The 21390-nt window shown below is 37.6% G+C and overlaps 1 protein-coding gene across 7 annotated transcripts in view; it reads left to right on the forward strand.

Annotated features, from left to right (window-relative positions):
* AP2B1 (adaptor related protein complex 2 subunit beta 1) overlaps positions 1–21390 on the forward strand; it is a 125316-nt gene that overhangs the window by 27563 nt on the left and 76363 nt on the right. For all 7 annotated transcript variants that reach the window (XM_082861713.1, XM_082861716.1, XM_082861711.1 and 4 more), the window contains 6 exons: positions 8947–9137; positions 11388–11609; positions 12136–12256; positions 12389–12484; positions 19050–19165; positions 21163–21328. In XM_082861713.1, coding sequence (XP_082717839.1) covers positions 8947–9137; positions 11388–11609; positions 12136–12256; positions 12389–12484; positions 19050–19165; positions 21163–21328 — 912 coding nt within the window. The remainder of the gene's footprint in view (positions 1–8946; positions 9138–11387; positions 11610–12135; positions 12257–12388; positions 12485–19049; positions 19166–21162; positions 21329–21390) is intronic.

Raw genomic sequence — 21390 nt, forward strand, 5'->3', positions numbered from 1 at the left:
ATTTTGAAAGTAAACGTATTCAGAATGAGGAAGCACTTTGGCACGAGAGGAAAATAGCTCCTATGATTTCTTCACAAATAATCAGAGTTTTGAGAATTCTGTCTCACTAAATTGACGTTTGCAAGAAAGATACACTTTTGGGTGATAGTGATAATTCTCTAGCTTTTGCCCATGTATTAGGATTTTCCCTCCTTACCGCAGTTTTCCTTTTCTCTCTTAGAGGCATTTTGAGGTATTCCAACTTCAGTTAATGTTTACACCAGAATCTGCCACTCCAGAGACTCTCTTGACAGCCCCACCACATGTACTTTGCTTTTTGTTTGTGAGCTCAGGTCTCCTAAATCCTTTGGCTCAGCGCCTTAGCCCCTTTGATCTTGTCTTCTAAGCCTTCTGAGTTCTACCATCACTCTGAGATCTGCCCCTGGGAATGCCCTTCTTCCATTGCTCTATCCTGTCTGCCAAAGCACAGAGTACTGAATTAGTTAAAAAAAACAAAACAAAAACAACCCCAGAAACATATTTTCGTTTGTTGAGGGTTTTTCTGCACAAGCAGCATGCTCTCAGAACTTGGCCCGGTATGGCCTTTAGCAACGGTTCTAGTTAAACTGCCGGCTTCTTTTAATATGAACTTATTTTGGAAAGCTGTTTTATGAAAAGTAACATTTTTTTTTCTCAGAAAAAGTATGTATTTTATCCATGTGCTAGCCAGCATGTAGAAGCCACGTGAGATTATGACAGTGGTTCTCAACTGGGGACGATTTTGCTTCCTGGGAGACAGTTGGCATTGTCAGGAAACACTTTTGGTTGTCACAACTGATGGGAAGGTTGCTACTGGCATCTAGTAGGTAGAGTTCAAGGATACTTTAAACATCCTGCAGTGCACAGGGAGCCCCCTACAACAACATGAAGGACTAATTTGTTTTAAAAACTTAAATAATGCCTGACATATAGTAAATGCTTAATAACTGACAGCTATTCTTGAGAAACAGATCTAACGTGACGTACTTTCTGATTATTGTAATTTCTAGTTAGACTTTAGAAGGTTTGTGGTGGTTTGCTGTCTGTCTGAGATGATAAATGTTGAAAAACTGAAGTCTCTCTAGATCACTTTGTAAATTTGAGAAGGATTTTTGTCAGAATATGTTTGTTGTCCTCGTGGGCAACGTTAAATCATTTATTAATGACCTCATTTAATTTAGTACTTCAATTATATGAATTCTGTTATCCCTAAATATATATCAATAAATAGGAGAATAGTTATAAAATTAAAATATTATATAGAAGCGAAATTAGAAATGCGTGATGCTCTTCATGCCCGGCGTCCATAAAGGAGTACCAGAGCTGGTAGAATTTTAGGCATGTGTGAGAGTGTCAGTATGTGGTAGGCACTGGGTAAGAATGATGTAGGAGGTAACATGTTCACTCAGTCTGTGTCTGGATGCCCCAAGTAAGTAATGTTGTATTTGGTACTAAAAGATGAGTTGCTGGTAATTTCTGCAGGATCAGAGTGTTGAGTAAGTGGAATCATTGGAGGCTGCTCTGTTATAAGGGCAAGTGCCCATCTCCGTGCTTTTCGGTTTTTAAATTCTTGCAGAGGAAGGAAACAATTTTTGTTTTCCTTTATGATAAACTCTGTGGAGATCTTTTTATGTGTATTCTCACCTTAGGAATTTTAATCATCAGTTTTCATTTTATCAGTTATTACTAACTTACGTTTTTGGGTTTTTTTTAAATCTCATTTTGGGGGCGGGTTTTTAGATTTAGAGAAAAGTTGCAAAGACCATACAGAAAGTTCTCATATACCTATCTTCACACAGTTTTACTTAATGTTAACATCTTACATAACCATGGTACCTTTGTCAAAACTAAGAAATTGGCATTGGTACATTACTACAAACTGAAGTACAGACTTTATTTCACCTGCTTCAACACAAATATCCTTTTGCTATTCCAGGATTCAATCCAGCATACCAAATTGCATTTAATCACTTCCTTTTATAAAGAGTTGACTCACTCTTCATGAAAGTATCTCAAAAACAGAAAAGTGCTTTGTAACTGTAAACTTTTTTTTTTTTTCTGCTCCAGTACTAACACATGAGGGTTAAAACTCAGGCTCTGAAACCAATCAGACTTGGATTTGTATCCTGGTCTGCCATTCTTAGCTTGGTGGTCTCCCTGAACATCTCAGTATCCTCGTCTACAAAATGGGGATTATAAACAGTGCCTCTATCATTGGATCGTTGTGAAAAATAAAAGAGGGCTTGCAAAGCACTTAATAGTGAACCTGGTATAGAGTAAGCCCTTAATAATAACAAATGTTTCTTTATTGTATAGTGATCGTGGTGCTGGTTATTAGTGATTTTAGAAGGGTTAATATTTCAACGGAAAATTTATTTTTTAAAGGTATTTAATTCTTTTTTTAAATTAAGCTGTTTTTATTATTTTTTATAGTTTTATTTTATTTATTTTTCACTGTGTTGTGTCTTCGTTGCTGTGTGTGGGCTTTCTCTAGTTGCGGTGAGTGGGGGCTACTCTTCCTTGCGGTGTGCAGGTTTCTCATTGCATTGGCTTCTCTTGTTGCAGAGCACGGGGCTCTAGGCTCACGGGTTTCAGTAGTTATGGCATGCAGGCTCTAGAGCGTAGGCTCAGTAGTTGTGGCACACGGGCTTAGTTGCTCCACGGCATGTAGGACCTTCCCGGACCAGGGGTCAAACCCATGTCCCCTGCATTGGCAGGTGGATTCTTAACCGCTGGGTCACCAGGGAAGTCCCCAAAATATTTAATTCTTTTGTATACATTATTTAAAGCCAGGCATTATTTTTTAGGGTAATTCTGAGGGCAGCTTATCCACAAGTGAAGTAAATCTATTTACAATATTACTTAACACATCATTGCAGGATTACTTTTAAAAGATAATTGTTCAAGGATATGCCTAAAGCAGTTTTTGTAGGCAACTTCCTGAAAACTGGATCTGTTGTACATAGTAATTCAGTAGTGTAACGAAAGATCACGGCTTATTCATTTCTTAGTGTCCCTTTTAAAATGATCGCAAGGCTCTAATTTGGCAGGGGATTACTTACTCTCAAAAGGGAGATAATGGTGTGATAATAAATTTTTTGTTTTGTTCATGTTGTAGCATGCTTTTGTGTGATTTAGGGCTGGTGTGCCAAGTAACTCTTGGCTTCTTAGGAGTGCCTTTTGTCCATTTGTAGATATTTATTTGTAGTGTTTTAGCTTTGTGAATATTCGCATTTCATCAAAACACATCTTAAGCTACTTAAGTAAGCCCCTTAAGTAAGTAATGAGTTTTATTGAGTCTAATTTTTAAATCTTACTTGTTACCAGATATTCAGACTTTCTTGCTGTAATGGGATGTGTTGACTCCACTAGGTAGATGTGTTCACTTAGCTTCCTCATTCTGGGAAAGAAGATGGGGAAAAAAACGGAACATTACAGAATGTCACATGTAGTCAGCATATTATTAGTTGGCAGTCTGGACAGTGTCTTGGATTAAAGCATGACTGTAAAATTAACTGGTACTGTATAGTCATTGTATTCTTTTTTTTTAAATAATGCATTTTAAAATTTTTATTTATTTATTTATATTGGCTGCGTTAGGTCTTCGTTGCTGCACGCAGGCTTTCTCTAGTTGCGGCGAGCGGGGGCTACTCTTCGTTGCGGTGCGTGGGCTTCTCATTGCAGTGGCTTCTCTTGTTGCGGAGCGTGGGCTCTAGGCACGGGGGCTTCAGCAGTTGTGGCATGTGGGCTCAGTAGTTGCGGTGCGTGGGCTTCAGTAGTTTCAGCACACGGGCTCAGTAGTTGTGGCTCGAGAGCTCTAGAGCACAGGCTCAGTAGCTGTGGCGCATGGGCTTAGTTGCTCTGCAGCATGTGGGATCTTCCCGGACCAGGGATCGAACCCGTGTCTCCTGCATTGGCAGGCGGATTCTTAACCACTGCGCCACCAGGGAAGTCCAGTCATTTTATTCTTAAGGAGATGATAATGACTGAAACATGCTTAGAATAAATGCCCTGTGCTTTAACGTGTTATTTGAGGCAGCTCCATAAAGAAGAAAGTGAGATTCTGAACCGTTGCTGATTTTCAAGAGGGTAAAAGTATGCAAATCACCTTTATTTTCCATTATAATACTTTTGGTCAGTTATTCTACTGCGTTCAATTTATTCAGGTCTTCAGGGGCAGCAGCCAAAACGATTGTAAATTGAGTGGGAAAATTGAAGTGTTTGTTCAGAGTGTGTGACCTTGAAGGTCATTGCTAGAAATGAAAGTCTTCTAAATATAGTTAATAGGAGGAAGTCACTATATTGGGAAGTGCTATCTTTCTTGGGTTCTGAGGCTATGAAAATGAGTGAAATTAGAGAGATCATTCCAAGGGACAGGGAAATGTGTGAGAGATTTCTCCTAAAGGAGCTTCTGTCTGTGATACTCTACTCCCAATGTATATCTAGATTTCCTTCTAGAGTTCTTTTTTTACAGGATCATTTTTATTTTAATCATACCCACCACTCCAGCTTGCTCCTTAAAAAAAAAAAAAAATGAGGTCTGGGACTTCCCTGGTGGTCCAGTGGTTAAGACTCCACTTGAAGGGAAGAAGATCCCAGAAGCCGCAGGGCGCAGCCAAAAAAATAAAAATAAAAAAAGTAATGTCAAATTTATGTCCTCAGAATTGCTGCATATGAGACAGGGGTAGCTTATAAATCAGATTTTATAGCTGGATAGTAAATCTTGCCTCTTTGAAGTGCTGCTAGGATGTGATTATCTCTGAAATATATAAAGTAGGAGAATACATTTTTCTCCTTGTATAAATCTGCCTGGAAATAATGTTTTGGTTATATTATTCTCCCCAGCTCCGATTTTTCTTTCCCTTTCCCTTTCCCCCATTTGAAGTTCACAGCTCTTGGAACTTCTATAAACGCAGGCGGCAGAGTGATTAGCACTCAGACACTAGAATCAGATACAGGCCTTGAGTTTGTTTCTTTTTTTTTTTTTTTTTTCCGGTACACGGGCCTCTCACTGTTGTGGCCTCTCCCGCTGCGGAGCACAGGCTCCAGACGCGCAGGCCCAGCGGCCATGGCTCAGGGATCCTCCCAGACCGGGGCACGAACCCGTGTCCCCTGCATCAGCAGGCGGACTCCCAACCACTGCGCCACCCGGGAAGCCCCAGGCCTTGAGTTTGTATTCAAGCATTTTCCCTTTCCAGCTTTGTTGGCTAAGCAAGTCACTGAATTTCTCTAATCCTATTTATAAATTCATTTTTAAAGCCTATTTCCTTATCTGTAATAGGTGGATTTTGATAGCAACTACCTTAGAGTTGCTGGGAAGGTAAATGGCATAGTAAGTGTTCAGTAAGTTTTAGCTATTATTGTCTTTTATCTCTTTGTCCAATTCTATTAGGCATAGTATAAAGTAAGTCAGAACACAAATTGCTTACGTTAAAAAAAAAATCAGCAGACTCCAAGGCTCCACAGTGAACTGTCAAATTGAAGGGGAGTCTGTAGTTAGGGCAGAGAAAAATTTGTCTAGTATTGAGTGTGATTTTACACATGCACGTGCACGCATACTTCTGTATGGACGTATATGTTTGTGTTTAATATCTATATCTGTAAAGTATACATATTATATTAGGTCTACAGGGCGTAGGGGTGGGATGGGGAGGAGGAACGTTTCATTGCAGTCTTCCAAAGAACAGAATTTACCATAATTGGGAGGCAAGATGAATTAAAAAAAAATTTTTTTTGATGCTATGGGATATGTTCCTTTGTAGCCTAGATGCCAGCTTTTTGTAAATCAACCAGTGTGCTGAGAAAACTCACTTAAACCCTATTTATAAATCCATTTTTAAAGCAAAACTTCCTTTAGAAACCCCTTTCTTTCTTGGGAACTCCAGTTTTTCCGAGATTATAATTAAAAGGCCATTGTTCTCTTCATGGCAGTGTTTCCTAAAAGAACTGCCAGTTTTCTGGGGGGAAAATGTTATGCATGTTAGTCTTAGTTCAGATTCAAAGTGATGGTACAAGAGAAAGAGACATAACCTTTGTTTTAATACAGTAGTAGACCAGGGCAGTTACTGCAAGAGTCAGATTTTTTCTTTTGATAATGAATTATTGTTTGGAGAAAACTCTCAGGGAAGAGGAAGTAAATCATGTTTCAGTCCATTATTTTTTGAAGTTTATTTTTACAAACAGGTAATATATGTACTACATTCTATACAAAATTCCAAAGAAACACAGAGACAGGTGAGTTGTCCTGTATACCCCAGCTACCCAGCTGCTGTCTTGAAGTCAGTCTTTGCCTGCTTGAGATTCGATGCTCATTTTAAGTTTCCATTAGAGTGAGAGAAGCATGGCTTACTGACCAGGAGAACTCTAAGCAGCTCTTTATGGGACCACTCAGTATATTTCTGAAAACTTAGCAGTATGAATGTGAAGATTAGGAGATGAAAGTGGAAAGGCAGAATAGAAGGAATTTTAGAGGAATAGCAGTAGAGTTTTGTTATTGGGGGTGTATCTCCTCTGGTCAGTCATTGGCTCAGTGACCATTTGGCAGTGATCTTTTTTCCCCATGCAGACTTTTCTAAACATAATCATATAATCTGATCTCTCTGGATCTTTTAATTAGATTTACTTTTCCCTGTTTCTTTTCTTTTAATGTGATAGTAAGTGAAAATTGCCTGTTTTACCACCAGAACATATACTTCATTAGCTGCATTATATACTTGGTTTAATTTCCAGTTACCTGTGATGTTAGCAGAGGAATTCTGATTGTTCATTCTGTTCAACATTTCCTGTTAACAGACCTCATTTAATTATTTTAACATTAAAAAAATTTGACTGGCAGAAATGGTAAGTTGTGACAGGACATTTGTTTTGGACGAACTGGTAACCAAGACTGGGCATGTGTTGGCAGCAAGAGAGGAAAACAGGCATTTGTTCTTCCAGTGTGACATTTTGATCCTTTATCCTGTAATCTAGTGTATTAATTGTATTATACAGGGGAAACACAGTACGTTTTCCCTGCATGTAAAGCACTGAGATGATGGAGATTATTGTTTCACTTTTCATGCTTTTTAATTTTTACTAAAGGCCATGCTTGATGGTGTGGTTGGCAAACAAAAATTAAGTCAGGAAAGAACCTCATGCATGCTATCATGTGATAGATGAACTAGATAATCCTTCTCGATTTGTCTTAATAACAATAGAATATTATATCCATAATCATACTTACCAAGTGAACCTTTGATTTTTTTTCATCTTGGAATTTTTTGTCCTGATCACTAAGTTATAACTGAAGGCGATTCCATTTGTGGCATCATTATCTTAGTTAATGGATACTGTCATGAATGTATTATTTGATTTAAAAAACCATATTCTCTAGAATTTATCTTCTAGGTAAAATCATATACTGGGATAATCTGCGGAGTACCCAAGTGATATGGATATTAAAATCAATAGCCAAACTGTAACCATTATGTTTCTTCTCTTGCTAGCGAAAGGATAATCATACAACTCTTAGTTTCTCAAGCTTTTAACAGGGACTTCAGAAAGAACTAAAAATGAGTTGACATTTCTGACAATCTTTTCAATATACATAATTAATGAAGCTGCTACCTATTGCATCTCTTTATGCTTACAGAATATTTATATATAGCCTTACTGTGCTAATATTTAGCGACAGCTGAGAGCCTCACTGCAAAATGTGGTTTTAAATTCATTTGTACAGAGCTATAGTTTTTTGTCTGTTTTGTTTATTTTTCTGTGTTTTTATAATCTTAAAATTACTTTAAACATTCATTGGTTGTAGGTTTCTTAGTTAAATTAGACATAATCTGTAATTTTGATAAAGTGTCCACTTTTTTTTCTTGCAGCTAGTATGGATTTCTGGGTCTGTAAGTCAGGATACAAGTGTACTTTCTTATATTTGGTAGCAATTTTTCATTTATTATACTGCCTGAGTTAAGGATACATTTGAGATACCATATTTCATTGATTCTAAGATGCATTATTATTTCCTGTATTACGTAGAAAGAAAAATACCTCCTATTAAACTGACATGCTGTTGATTACTAAATATATCCCAACTTCAGAGATGTTAATATGAAAAACTGTGCAACTTAGTCTTGATGAATTATGGTAATATTGCCACCTTAACTTTGTATAAGGCTTTGTAGAAAGCACTTACACATAAGTCATCTGATTTTATCCTCAAACTAAAGCTAATCTGTGAGGTGGATTAAATTATCCCATTTTCAGATGAGGAAATTGAATTTCACGGAGATTATGTGCTTTCCCAACATCATGTTACAGTGAACTGTGGTTTCAAGGTCACATTTTCTTACTCTGAGACTTAAGGTGTGATTGACACCTGAAGTATCATCTCCCCCCCTCCCAGTACATGCACACCCATACACCTATAAAATTGTTTGGCCTAGATTTTTCTTTCCATTGCCTAATGTACATGTTTCATATTTAAACTTCACTGTTTTGTGTTTTTTGTTTTGTTTTGCCTGCGAGGCATGTGGGATCTTAGTTCTCCAACCAGGGATCGAACCCATGCCCCCCTGCAGTGGAAGCACGAGTCTTAACCACTGGACCGCCAGGGAAGTCCCTGACCTTCACTTCTTTTACAGCTGTTCATGTGTCTTAATTCTACTGATAGTGTTGACTACTATTAAAATTATTATTGTTTTGATAGTAAGTCATGAGGGACTATCTGCTAATATGTGAATTGTTTTAATTCTGTGTTGCCTGACCATGAGGAAGCTATATATGCCATCATTGGTGGTTTATTATACGTTTTGAAAGCAGTGTATCTCTTTCTAGCTGACTGCATAAAATGTTCAGGAACGGTTATGGGTTGAGATCTATGAAGTGATCCAGAGAAATAGTTGTACTGTTCTTGACAAATCAAGGTCATATCTGCTTCTTTCCCAGGTGGTGGCTAATGCTGTAGCAGCATTATCTGAAATCAGTGAATCTCACCCAAACAGCAACTTACTCGATCTGAATCCACAGAACATTAATAAGCTACTGACAGCCCTGAATGAGTGCACCGAATGGGGCCAGATTTTCATCCTGGACTGCCTGTCTAATTACAACCCTAAAGATGACCGGGAGGCTCAGAGGTCAGTCTGTTTTTCTGGATAGTATCTAGGAGTCTTGCCTGGTTTAGTAATTTCTAGTAAGTCTGTATTAGAATAAGGGTCTGTTACACTGAGAAAATCAGTGGCTTATGGGATATATATTGCTATCCTGTGGTATTTTCTCAGTGTATTTAGGAACATTTTAGGTGGTAGAGTAAACCATGCAAAAAATAGCTCTTCCTAAGAGGAGATGTGTATTTTTCATTTCTTCTTTGAACAGTATAGTTACAACCCTCTGAAAAACTCTCCCTCATCGTGGTCTCACATCTCCCATACAGCAATTCCTAGCCATTTGGCAAAGGTTTTTCGAGCGTCTCTCACTGTAGTAACAAAATTTTCGTTCTTTTAGATACATAGTAAGTGGCTTGATACTAGTTATTGAGCTGCCTTATACCTATAATTAGTACTAAAGAAACTGTGTTGGAGCCAGCAAAATGTATGATGTCTTCCGTTAGATATAGGAATCACATCAGTCTGAATTTGGAGAAGATTTTGGAAGGCACACCTGGATTGTTCTGCTCAGCTCTCTACCACTTTAGTGTTGCAGATTTTCTTTGACTATCAGATACTGACTACTAAATTTCATATACACATACATACATTTTAGTTTACAGAGTTGGAGGTATCATCAGTTTTTATTGAGCATTTTGTGTATATAGGCACTGTACTAGGCAAAATAATTCTGAAGAATTGTTGGCTCTTCATTTTATTTTATTTATTTATTTATTTTTTGCGGTATGTGGGCCTCTCATCGCTGTGGCCTCTCCCGTTGCGGAGCACAGGCTCCGGACGCGCAGGCTCAGCGGCCATGGCTCACGGACCCAGCCGCTCTGCGGCATGTGGGATCTTCCTGGACCGGGGCACAAACCCGTGTCCCCTGCATCGGTAGGCAGACTCTCAACCACTGCGCCACCAGGGAAGCCCTGCCTCTTCATTTTAATTATGGTAGATAGAAACCTTCCTTGCCCGGCTAAAGCTCGAGCTACTATAATGTAAGTGCTCTTCACTCGTCTGGGAAATTGTTCCCCCTGGATTTAACCAAAGCTCACCCTGATAGTTTCTTTCCATCACTGAAAATACAAATATCTTCTGGAAAGAACTTTACATACAATTTTATTTTCTCTTGGTCATTGACATCTCACACTTATTCACTCAGCAAGTATTTATTGAGCCCATGCTGTATGCCAGGCGTTGTTCTAGGCTCTGAGGATATAGCAGTGGACAGACAAAAATCATAGCTCTTATGGAACACTTATTCTGAGGGATAGGGCAGAAGTATATATAATATGTATACATAATACAGCATATAATAGGTCAGATGATGATAAGTGCTAACAAGAAAGATAAAGTAAGGAGGAGATCTAACAAATGCTGGGTGGTCAGGAAAGGTCTCCCTGAGAAGGTAGCATTTGTATAAATACCTAAAGGAGGTCAGGGAGTCAGCCAAGTAGATACAGGAGGAAGGGAGAGAAACACAGCTTACTTACCTTGTGTCCTTAACTGAGTCAGCTAGCCACTCACGTTGCCTAAGAGCTATCAAAATTAGGTTAATTTCTGAAGAACGCTCAATGGATAACTAAATATTCTATATTTTATGAGACATTTAAGTGTAGGTGGCAGGGACTAGGAGAAGGGGATGAGGTTGAGAGAGTATTGCAGTGGTATTGTGTTGTTAAAAACAAACAAACAAACAAACACCCTTCCCGAAATTCCCTATTATGCTGAATACAAGAGGTTGGGTGGTTTTCCCTGTCAGCCCATCTCCTTCTGCATCTTACAGTGAAACTTCAGCCACAGTTGGTTGATATCTCTCACTATGAAATAACTCTCAGAATGCTTAATTTGACTTCCTATAGGCTGAGGAGAAATGGGCTGTGAGGCAGGGAGCCCTTACATAATATGGGGAGACAGAGAGGACTATAAAATAGGAAGGTAAATGGTGTGAGCTTCAGGTGTTTTGGGTATTGGCTAGTTCCCTTCCAGTTTGAACATCCCTTATTGCTGGTTTCCTAAAGTCTTCTGATATCCCTGCTCTGTTTGTAGTTTGCTGGAATTGAGGTGTCTGCAGTGTTAGATCCCAAATTTACCTATGTATGGAGTTTTGACTTTTCTAACTGATTTTCTAATTTCTTTATACCTGGGCCATGGGAGCCTCTGACAACATTACCTTATAGATTGGATTGAGCAAAGAAATTATAATTTAAGGTACTAATTTTCATTTTCTGTCCTCAGTATCTGTGAGCGGGTAACTCCTCGGCTTTCTCATGCCAACTCAGCAGTGGTGCTTTCAGCAGTAAAAGTCCTAATGAAATTTCTAGAGTTGTTACCCAAGGACTCTGACTACTACAATATGCTGCTGAAGAAGTTGGCCCCTCCACTTGTCACTTTGCTGTCTGGGGAGCCAGAGGTGCAGTATGTCGCCCTGAGGAACATCAACTTAATCGTCCAGAAAAGGTTGGGAAAAAATGAATTGGTGATTAAAGTGTTTGTAATTTTGAATTAAACTTAATAACGTCATTATTAAAGAGGACTGTGTTAAAACTCTGCTTAATGTATGGAAATGAAAATACTGTATGGTAGAGCAACTTGCCCAGGGTCAGGAGGCTAACAGTTGATTTTAGAGTGTTCCTACAATGAATGCCTGGTGTTGCTCTACAGTTTAGTTCCTTTTCTGAAGGAACTCTTAGTTGTATGATAGCTAATGTGTGCTTAATATGGTTCAGGCTGTAATTTAGATCAGGTTGTTGTTCTTTCAGTGATTCTTCTTGGCAATATATATTTTACTCCTTAAAAAGGATAAAAATAGTCTGCCAGATGGATCTGGTTAGAGGGGTGTAGAGGAAGTTTGTGAGTTTTTTCCCCCTGGAGTGGAGTGTGTGAATGGAGAGCAGAGAAGCACAGGTTAGGTATTAATGCAGACTCAGAAGGGTATAACAATATATGCCTCACCTTACTTATCTTGTGTTTCTGTGTACCACAGGCCTGAAATCTTGAAGCAGGAGATCAAAGTTTTCTTTGTGAAGTACAACGATCCCATCTATGTGAAACTAGAGAAATTGGACATCATGATTCGTTTGGCATCCCAAGCCAACATTGCTCAGGTCAGACTTAAAGTAGATTCAAGTTAAGATCGAATAACTTAGATCTTAAGATCTGGCCTTCAGAAAAACCTAGGCCATGAAATTGCTGTTGGAGAATCCTTAATGATTGTTCACTTCATGGATTTTTAACAGGTTCTGGCAGAACTGAAGGAATATGCCACAGAGGTGGATGTCGACTTTGTGCGCAAAGCTGTGCGGGCCATTGGACGGTGTGCCATCAAGGTGGAGGCAAGTGTCCCGTGGTAGTTGTGATCACGTTGTGGGACTCTGGGTATTCTCTTCACCTCTTTCCTTACATTTTTAAGTTTATCAAAATAATAAAGCACATTGTTAAAATATTAAAGAATTTTTAATGAGAAACAGCTGTCCCTGGTCCGTCTCTTTCCCGAGGGAATCATGTTTAACTCTGTTCCTAGTTTTAGTTATTTTGATTACTTCCATATCTCTAATATCCTTATGCTACTGTTTATTGATTTACCAATTGTAAAGATTGTCTATTAACTTTCCGCTATGAGAGAAGCAACTTAGTTCATACACTCCATCATTCCTACTTCTACCCTTCTGTATAGATCCCCTGTATAGTTATATCATGAGGTTTTTGTTCCTATATTATCTTTGTAAATTGAGATAATATACCTTTATTTCTTGTTCTATCAACTAGAGTCTTGCAAAGCTTGCTGTGCGTATTATGCCTGTAAATATGTAGAGCCTACACAATCAAATAATTGCGTTTTCTTTCTTATAAAGGCTTTTGTTTTTTCTGTAGTTTATAATGGCCTTTGTTTTTTTTTAAATTTCATTGTGCCATCATTGCACTCCTATCTTCTTCCAGCTTTTCAAGCATAATATCAAATTAATAAAACTTTTCTTTTGTTCTAGACCCTTCTCTCTTCCAGTCCTCTGTCCTTCCAGTCCTTACTCCAGTCTGAGTGGTTGCTTTCTTGTCTTCTGCACAGCCGTCTTTCCATACAGCATCCCTTCATTGCTGTTTCTTGTTATGGGTACTTTTTCATAGCATTCCTTTTTTTGTGGTTGCAATAGTTTCTTAAATCTCTTGTGATGTGAGTTACAGTTTTTGGTTTTGTTTCTGCAGTTTGAATTTGATTATCTGGAGTATTTTATGGTGATGGTTGCATGTTTATATATGATTTTTTAATTGAAGTGTATACCATACTTACAGTAAATTGCTGCCTATTTATATTAAAAATGAGATGACAGAAAAGTTGTCAGGACTTCTGTGCACATAGGCAGGAGTGTTGACTAGCAGGTTTCTGCTTTAGGGCAGGGAGTTGATCTTTACTTGGAAGTCCTCTTGAAGAACTTCTCTGTGGTCTTAGAGGGCAGATTGGTTCTAGCAGCCTTCCAGTAGGTATTAAGGGCTACAACTTAAAATGCACTGCTTCATCAGTCACCAAGCCTCTATTGTTTTTCCTCATTCAGAAGTTTGTTGCAATTAATGATGGCTTCTGTTCACAATGATATTGTGGATTCAGAGCTCCATATTTGTTCTTACTACTTGACTATGTGCAATTCTGCTTTTTTTTCTTTTGACATTTTATTTAATTATTTATTTATTTATTGGCTGCGTTGGGTCTTCATTGCTGCGCATGGGCTTTCTCTAGTCGCGGCGAGTGGGGGCTACTCTTCGTTGAGGTGCATGGGGGCTTCTCATTTCGGTGGCTTCTCTTGTGGCAGAGCACGGGCTCTAGGCACACGAGCCTCAGTAGTTGCAGCACGCAGCCTCAGTAGTTGTGGCTTGTGGGCTCTAGAGCACAGGTTCAGTAGTTGTGGTGCACAGGCTTATTTGCTTCACCATATGTGGGATCTTCCTGGACCAGGGCTCCAACCCGTGTCCCCTGCATTGGCAGACGGATTCTTAACCACTGCACCACCAGGGAAGTTCCTACAGTTCTACTTTGAGTCAGATTGGACCATATGATTTCACAAGGATAGTTACTAAAATAATTTGTACAGTATGACCAGTGCTTCACAGGAACAGAAGGAAACATGCTGTTTCAGAGAAGTGTCTCTGAAAGCCAAATTCCTAATTGGCCTTCCTTGTTTTTATTTACTGAATGCTGCTTCATATAGTTACCACTGATAAATCATTTAGTAGGCTAGTTGTTATAGCAAGAAGTTAGTTAATCCTGGTTTCTACTTCTGGTTCTGCCAGCTCAGTTGCTTCAGATACTTAATATATACTTCTGTTTCTCCATTTGAGAAATGGGAAAATCTGTTTATTGGATCTTGATGTGTTACGTCTTTTTTTTAACTACCACACTTCTTAACTTACCACCACTACTTAACTTTTTTCTTTTTCTTTTCTCATTGTGGAATAGCCACCTGCTTATGGTATTAATGCAGACAATTTTCAGAGCTATTTTGGTAGCAGAAGAGTCATTTTGTGCTTTTCACTGCCAGAATATCATTGTCTTACTAACCTCTCTGACAGTGCTCTTGCAAAGAGTCTCATTCCAAAGTTAAAGAGATTTTTCTATCCCTGGAATTACTAGAAAGTGTTCTCAAAGCATCTAGATTCCTAGCGGCTGTTAGTACCGTCTATTGTGACTAACTGGAAAAGTTATCCATCATCTTCTGGAAGAGACGAACTGGTGGCTCTCACTTCTTCCTTTGATTCAGGGTGCCCTGGTGGGCATATGAGTGTGTGAGGAATGAACTTCCTTTGGAAGCTTAAGATCAGCCTTCAAGAATCCTGCCTTTTAGATAGTGTTCTCTTATCTCCAGTTACCTGGATTTGCCTAAGAACTTTTCTTAGAACTGGTTAAATCATGAAAGTTATTAGTTGGAAAGAGTTGACTAGTCCAGACACAGTTGTTGGGGCAGGAGAGGCAGTGATTGCCTGTTTTTAACTAACGTATCCATGGGACAAGGGCAAGAACCAGTGAGGGAATTGTAATAGCCTTTCTCTGTAGCTTCCAGACTGAGCTGCTGCTTTTCTCTCAGGGCATCTGACCCTTTTTTAATGTGTAGTTGGTTTCAAAGATATTACAGATGAGAAAAAAAGAATTTTAGTGTAGTGCTTAGCTAAGGTAACAGGGCCTATTGTAAAATTTGGGTGTTAAGAGTTGGAGTTGTTTTTTATCATGACTGTAAGTACAGGTGTTTCCTTGTTGCTTTAAGTATCCTGAGGTGAAAAAAATGTATAATTTTATCATATTAAGTTGGTTAGGTTAAAGATTAAGCATAAGCCATTGAGTCAATAAATAACACTGAAAAAGCAATTTCATAGTACTGTTTTTTCAGTAACTTTTGCCTATTCTTTTTTGTTTGGTTGTTTTTTTTAATAGATTTTACTCTCCACCCCACCTCCAGCTTTATTGAGGTATGATTGACAGATTTAAAGCTGTATATATTACAGTGTATACCTGTTTCTTTAAGGAGGAAATAAACCCCTGCCCTCCTTTTCTTACAAATAAAATGATTTTGTTTGCGAGACTTATTTATATGTTTGGTTTTGTTTGAGAGAGATTAAGTCACTAAGTTAAGGTATTCCTCACTTCCCACTCTTCTGTTCTTTGGTGTTTACCATTTCTCATTTTTGTAGCTCAAGATAAGGTACTGACTTATGTCTTATGCAAATAAAAAGCATATGTATTTACTACATAAAATAATTAAAAAAGACAAGTTAAAAGTAGAACACTCTGCTTTCTCCTACCCCTGTTCTACCCTTCCAGAGATGCTGTGGACATGATTTTAAGTCTTTGTTTACATAGTCCTCCATAAACAGGTGTGTTTTTTACAAAAACGAGATCATTCTACAAATGCTATTATGTTTTGTAGTCTGCTTTTTTTGCTTATTATACATGGACATTTTCCCATGTTACTGATAATATTTTACATCATTTTTAGTGGTTTGTAGACATACTGTGTGATTGCTTCATAATTATTTAGCCTTTCCCTTCCTGTATGGACCTTAAAGTTGTTTCTGCTCTTTTTCCAAATAATGGTTATAAGGAGGATCCTTGTAGCTAAATCTTTGATCTCTAGTTGAGGTGACATTTTTTTCATTACGCTTAGCTATTTGGAATTGCTTTTTCATGGCATGTGTATCTTTTTTCAATGTGTTATCTTTTCCACATTGATTTTTTAAAGTTTCTTATAATTAATTAAAGGTATTAATTCATTTAATACCCCTTCATTTCATTAATAGTTATTTTCCCAATTATTTTCCTTTTGATTTCATTTGACTTCTTGATGCATAGGAGTTTGCATTTCCTTATGTAGTGAGTTCTATCCATTTTCTCTCAATGGTATCTTTTTTAAAAAAAATAATAAATTTATTTATTTATTTATTTGGGGCTGCATTGGGTCTTCGTTGCTATGTGTGGGCCTTCTCTAGTTGCGGAGAGTGGGGGCTACTCTTCGTCGCAGTGCGCGGGCTTCTCCTTGCAGTGGCTTCTCTTGTTGCAGAGCATAGGCTCTAGGTGCTTGGGCTTCAGTAGTTGGGGCGTGCAGGCTCAGTAGTTTTGGCTCGCGGGCTCTAGAGCGCAGGCTCAGTAGTTGTGGTCACGGGCTTAGTTGCTCTGTGGCATGTGGGATCTTCCTGGACCAGGGCTCGAACCCGTGTCCCCTGCATTGGCAAGTGGATTCTTAACCACTGAGCCATCAGGGAAGTCCCTCTCCCAATGATATCTTTAGTGGACCACCTAGAAAATTGTGGTTCACTTCAAAGTTATATAAAATTCACTTTTATTTTCTACTTTAATGGCAATGGTTTGGTTAAAGATAAGAGTGTGGAGATCAAACACCAGAACAATTCATCCTTTCCTTACTGTTATGAAATGTTGCCTTTATCATATACTAAATTTTATATGTCTGTATGCCTTTCTCTGTTTCTGGACTTACTTTGTATATACAATGATTGGATATTTACTTTTGTTCCTCTGCCATACTGCTTTAATGGTGTTTTTAAAATTTAATCAAAAGCAATATAGGTGAGATGACAATTTGCTTGAAAATTACTATCCTAGACTTAATTGTTTTTGAATATTGATGAATCATGGGAGATGGCCTTTTGTTTATCTTTATTATAATAATGAAACTAAGGGTTCAGTAAATGTTAGCTTTCTATCAAGCCTTAATGCTGAGTACTTTATTTGTACTATCTAATTTGATAATTTAACCCTTACATGCTTTATAATTTATCATAACTTTTATATTTAAAATTTCCCAACTGTTTTGCTGTTGTAATAACAGCACAGGAAGTAACTAGTTGAAAATGAATAAAATAGAATTCAAAAATGGGAAAACTACAATAATAAAAGAGAACAGAATCGTCATATATATGACCTCATATAAATAACCTCAAGATGCAATTTTGTTTTCGTTATATTGCTTGGAATGGTTTAAATTATAGTACCTTTAAAAGATTTTATTACAGAAATTTTTAGGTATACACTAAGGTAAAATTGATTAATGAGCTCTCATATACCCACCATCCATCTTGAACAAATATCAACACATTGCTGTTCCCATTTGATCTTCTCCCTCTCCCTCCCCCTTCAAGGGAGTGGGTTACTGTTATATTTTAATGCAGATCTCAGATATGATCTTATTAGAGTAGTCCAATGTGTATATCTAATAGATAAGGTCCTCTAAAAAAAAATTGTCATGATATCGTTACCGTACTCAACAAACAGTAACTCTTAATCTCATTAAATACCTAGTCCATGTTCAGTTTTCCCTAAGCGTGTCTAAATATCTTCTTACAGTTGCCGTGTTCAAATCAAAATCTAAACAAGAGCTAGCTATACATTGCATTTGGTTAATATGTCTCTTAAGTCTTTACTTATTTATTTGGGTGCCATTTATTGAAAGGACTAGCTCATTAGGCTTGTAGAATTTTGCAGAATCTAGATTTGGCTGATAGTATTTTAGTGATGTTGTTTATCTCATTCCTTCATCCCCTTTAGAAAATTAAATCTAGAGGCTTGGTAATATTCATATTCAGTGTTTTTGGCAAGAATACCTCTTAGATGCTGCTGTGAATTTCCTGTTGCATCTTATCAGGAGGCATATAATGGAATGACCCATCATAATACATTGTAATATATGATAAATCAGTCCTTGGTTTTTAGGATCTCTCTTCTGGAACCCTTTTAAAAACTATGACTTATTGTTTCAATACATTAGTTTTGTCACTTGTATTCTTCCATATTCCCTTCATTAATAAAAGACTAATAGATTAAATTCTATTTTATAGATGAACCATAGGCTGTGGAAAATTGCAGTTTATCTAAGGCCATAGACTTGCAGTTATATAGCCCAGAAGATGGCAAATTTTTCTTAGAGTTTTTTGAGTCACAGAGAACTTTGAAAATATAATGAGAACTGTAAACCTTCTCCCAGGAAAATATGCTTGTGTGCACAAATGAAATTTGGCAGTTTCATTTCAAGAGGTTTAAAGATGCCTTCTGTCTGTGCTCATTCATGAACTGCAGATAAAGACCTCTTCGCTTGGCTTATTCTTTCATTCTTATTCTTTCTTTCTACCTTGACTTATGCTTTCTTCTCATTTCTGTCATCTTGGCTATCCAAGATGATTTTTTTCACTTGAACTGTTTCTTGTAATGAGTCAAATTTGGAGTATATCTAGAACTTCTGTATATCTCCATCAGATAACCCAGCCTCTAGTATAGTGTGGTCAAATTAAGTGCCTCATCTTTTAGTCTAGTTTAGTTGATACACCTGAATGTTCCAAAAACATATTTTTTATGTTGAGGTTGTGTTATTGGATAGATCATCTGACTTCTCATTATGTTCCTCTTTGCAGCAATCTGCAGAGCGCTGTGTAAGCACATTGCTTGATCTCATCCAAACCAAAGTAAATTATGTGGTCCAAGAGGCGATTGTTGTCATCAGGGATATCTTCCGCAAATACCCCAACAAGTACGTCCAGATACTTCTGCCCCTCTTCCTCAGATCATTTAGGAAATGTTTAAGTAAGGCACTTTGAGGTTGGCTAGGTAAGAATTAGTCTTTGTAAAGTAACTGGTCATAATTGAATACTTTATTAAAAATCAGAAACATATAAGTTGGTTAGCACAAGGATTAAAATCTGATTTTTCACTCTGCTTTATCACTTTTAGAAGAATTGAAGCTCTGTCTGAATATGCATTGTCAATTGGCATATATTAAAGTTAGCCAGATTCTTTGGTGATGAAGTTACTATTAAATAAGGATACCCATATATTCCACGTTGTCTGGGCATAATCCATTTTATGCCTCTTACCAGGCATAATTAATAATTGTGCCCCTTTTCACTCTCAGAAACGTCTCAGTTTGAATAATAAATTATATGGTCACCTTATTGTAAAAGCCAGGGAGGTGACAGCTTCACTACTTACGTAGTATGTTATGTAGTACTTGTAGAAAATTATAGAACATGCAACAATAAACTGTCAGTTTCAGGCCTTTTCTGAAGTATTGTAGCTGCTTCCTTTAAGATATACAAAATCTACATTTTCACTCCATAAAAATTTTCACATTGAGGCCTCTTAGTTATGAAACAAAAATACCTTTTCAGATTTGCTTTTGAAGGCAAACAATTAAGGAATCTGAAAGAGTGAAATAAGAGCAGATCTTATAAGCATCCTAAATCACATTTTACCTTATAATCATAGAGATGAACTGTGCTAAGGCTTCTGATTATCGTTAAAGATAATGTGAAATGAAGTGACTTATAGTTAGCTTAGTGGTGGACTCAGAATTAGAAGAAATATTTTAATAAGGTAGTGGTTTATTAAGCATTATATATACTGTATATATACATATATATTTTTTGAATTCTAGAAATGGTATTTTTGGAAAAAGGATCATATACTTTTACCACTCTCCCAGGAAAGAGGAGGGTTGGGTTTCTAAACTTCTTGATTAAGTGGGGAGGTGTATACCTTAATATGCTTGGTAAAGAAATGTGTCCATTTCTGGTCTGTATTACTGAGGGATTATGATAGTTTAATTTTAAGAAAGCATTATCGAGAACCTGGTTTAATCAGTGGAAATAGGGCAAACAATTAAGTGTATTATTCAGTTGTCCATATCTCATTTATTATACAATTTCATTCTGATGTTTAAAACTACATTAGCTGGGCTTCCCTGGTGGCGCAGTGGTTGAGAGTCCGCCTGCTGATGCAGGGGACACGGGTTTGTGCCCCGGTCCGGGAAGATCCCACATGCCGCGGAGCGGCTGGGCCCGTGAGCCATGGCCGCTGAGCCTGCGCGTCCGGAGCCTGTGCTCCGCAAGGAGAGAGGCCCGCGTACCACAAAAAAAAAAAAAACCACATTAGCCAAGGAGATGGATTTAACATGGTAAAGAATGAGAGCTATAGACCTGTAAAAATAAATACTCGAATTGCTTATTTCTTTAGAAAAACAGGTCATTAGTGTGGGTGCCTTGGGAGGAAGGAACATAAAGATCTCTATAGAAAGCAGAGATAGGTGGATAAGAGACAAAATTACTGTTTCTGGATGCTATTGTTGTCTGACTTCATTTTCGTAATAGTAAAGTGGAATTTCTGTTCCTCTACGACGAAGGTAAAATGAAGTAATAGGAAAATTCTCTGATCTAGTTATGAGAAAGACTGTGAGAAATGTAAGGTAGTGGTATTGTCTTAAACCACAGGTTAGTTTTTCCTTGTGAAAAGAATATCTGATAAGCTTTTACAAAGATTTATGGTCTAGTTATTAAAACATAATTGAAGGAAAATTGAAGACATTTATAATTTTCTGGCTTTAAAGCCTGTACATTCTCTTGGCTAAAAGTCTTTGTAGTTTGGTGGTGGTTTAGGGTACCTTGTCCATGGTTTTTTGCTTTGTAGGCTTCATTGTTAAATACACTTCTCAGTTTTTGCCTTCAGTAACCATAGTCCATTTTGTTATATCAGATATGAAAGTATCATTGCCACTTTGTGTGAGAACTTAGACTCACTGGATGAACCAGACGCTCGAGCAGCTATGATTTGGATTGTGGGAGAATATGCTGAAAGAATTGACAATGCAGATGAGTTACTAGAGAGCTTCCTGGAAGGTTTTCATGATGAAAGCACCCAGGTAAGTTCCCATCTATATCTTACGTATTAGATGTTTTGGGGACGACTTCAGGAAAGGTAAAG

Source organism: Leucopleurus acutus (assembly GCF_964270905.1).
Source record: "Leucopleurus acutus genome assembly, chromosome: 19".
NCBI lineage: Eukaryota > Metazoa > Chordata > Mammalia > Artiodactyla > Delphinidae > Leucopleurus > Leucopleurus acutus.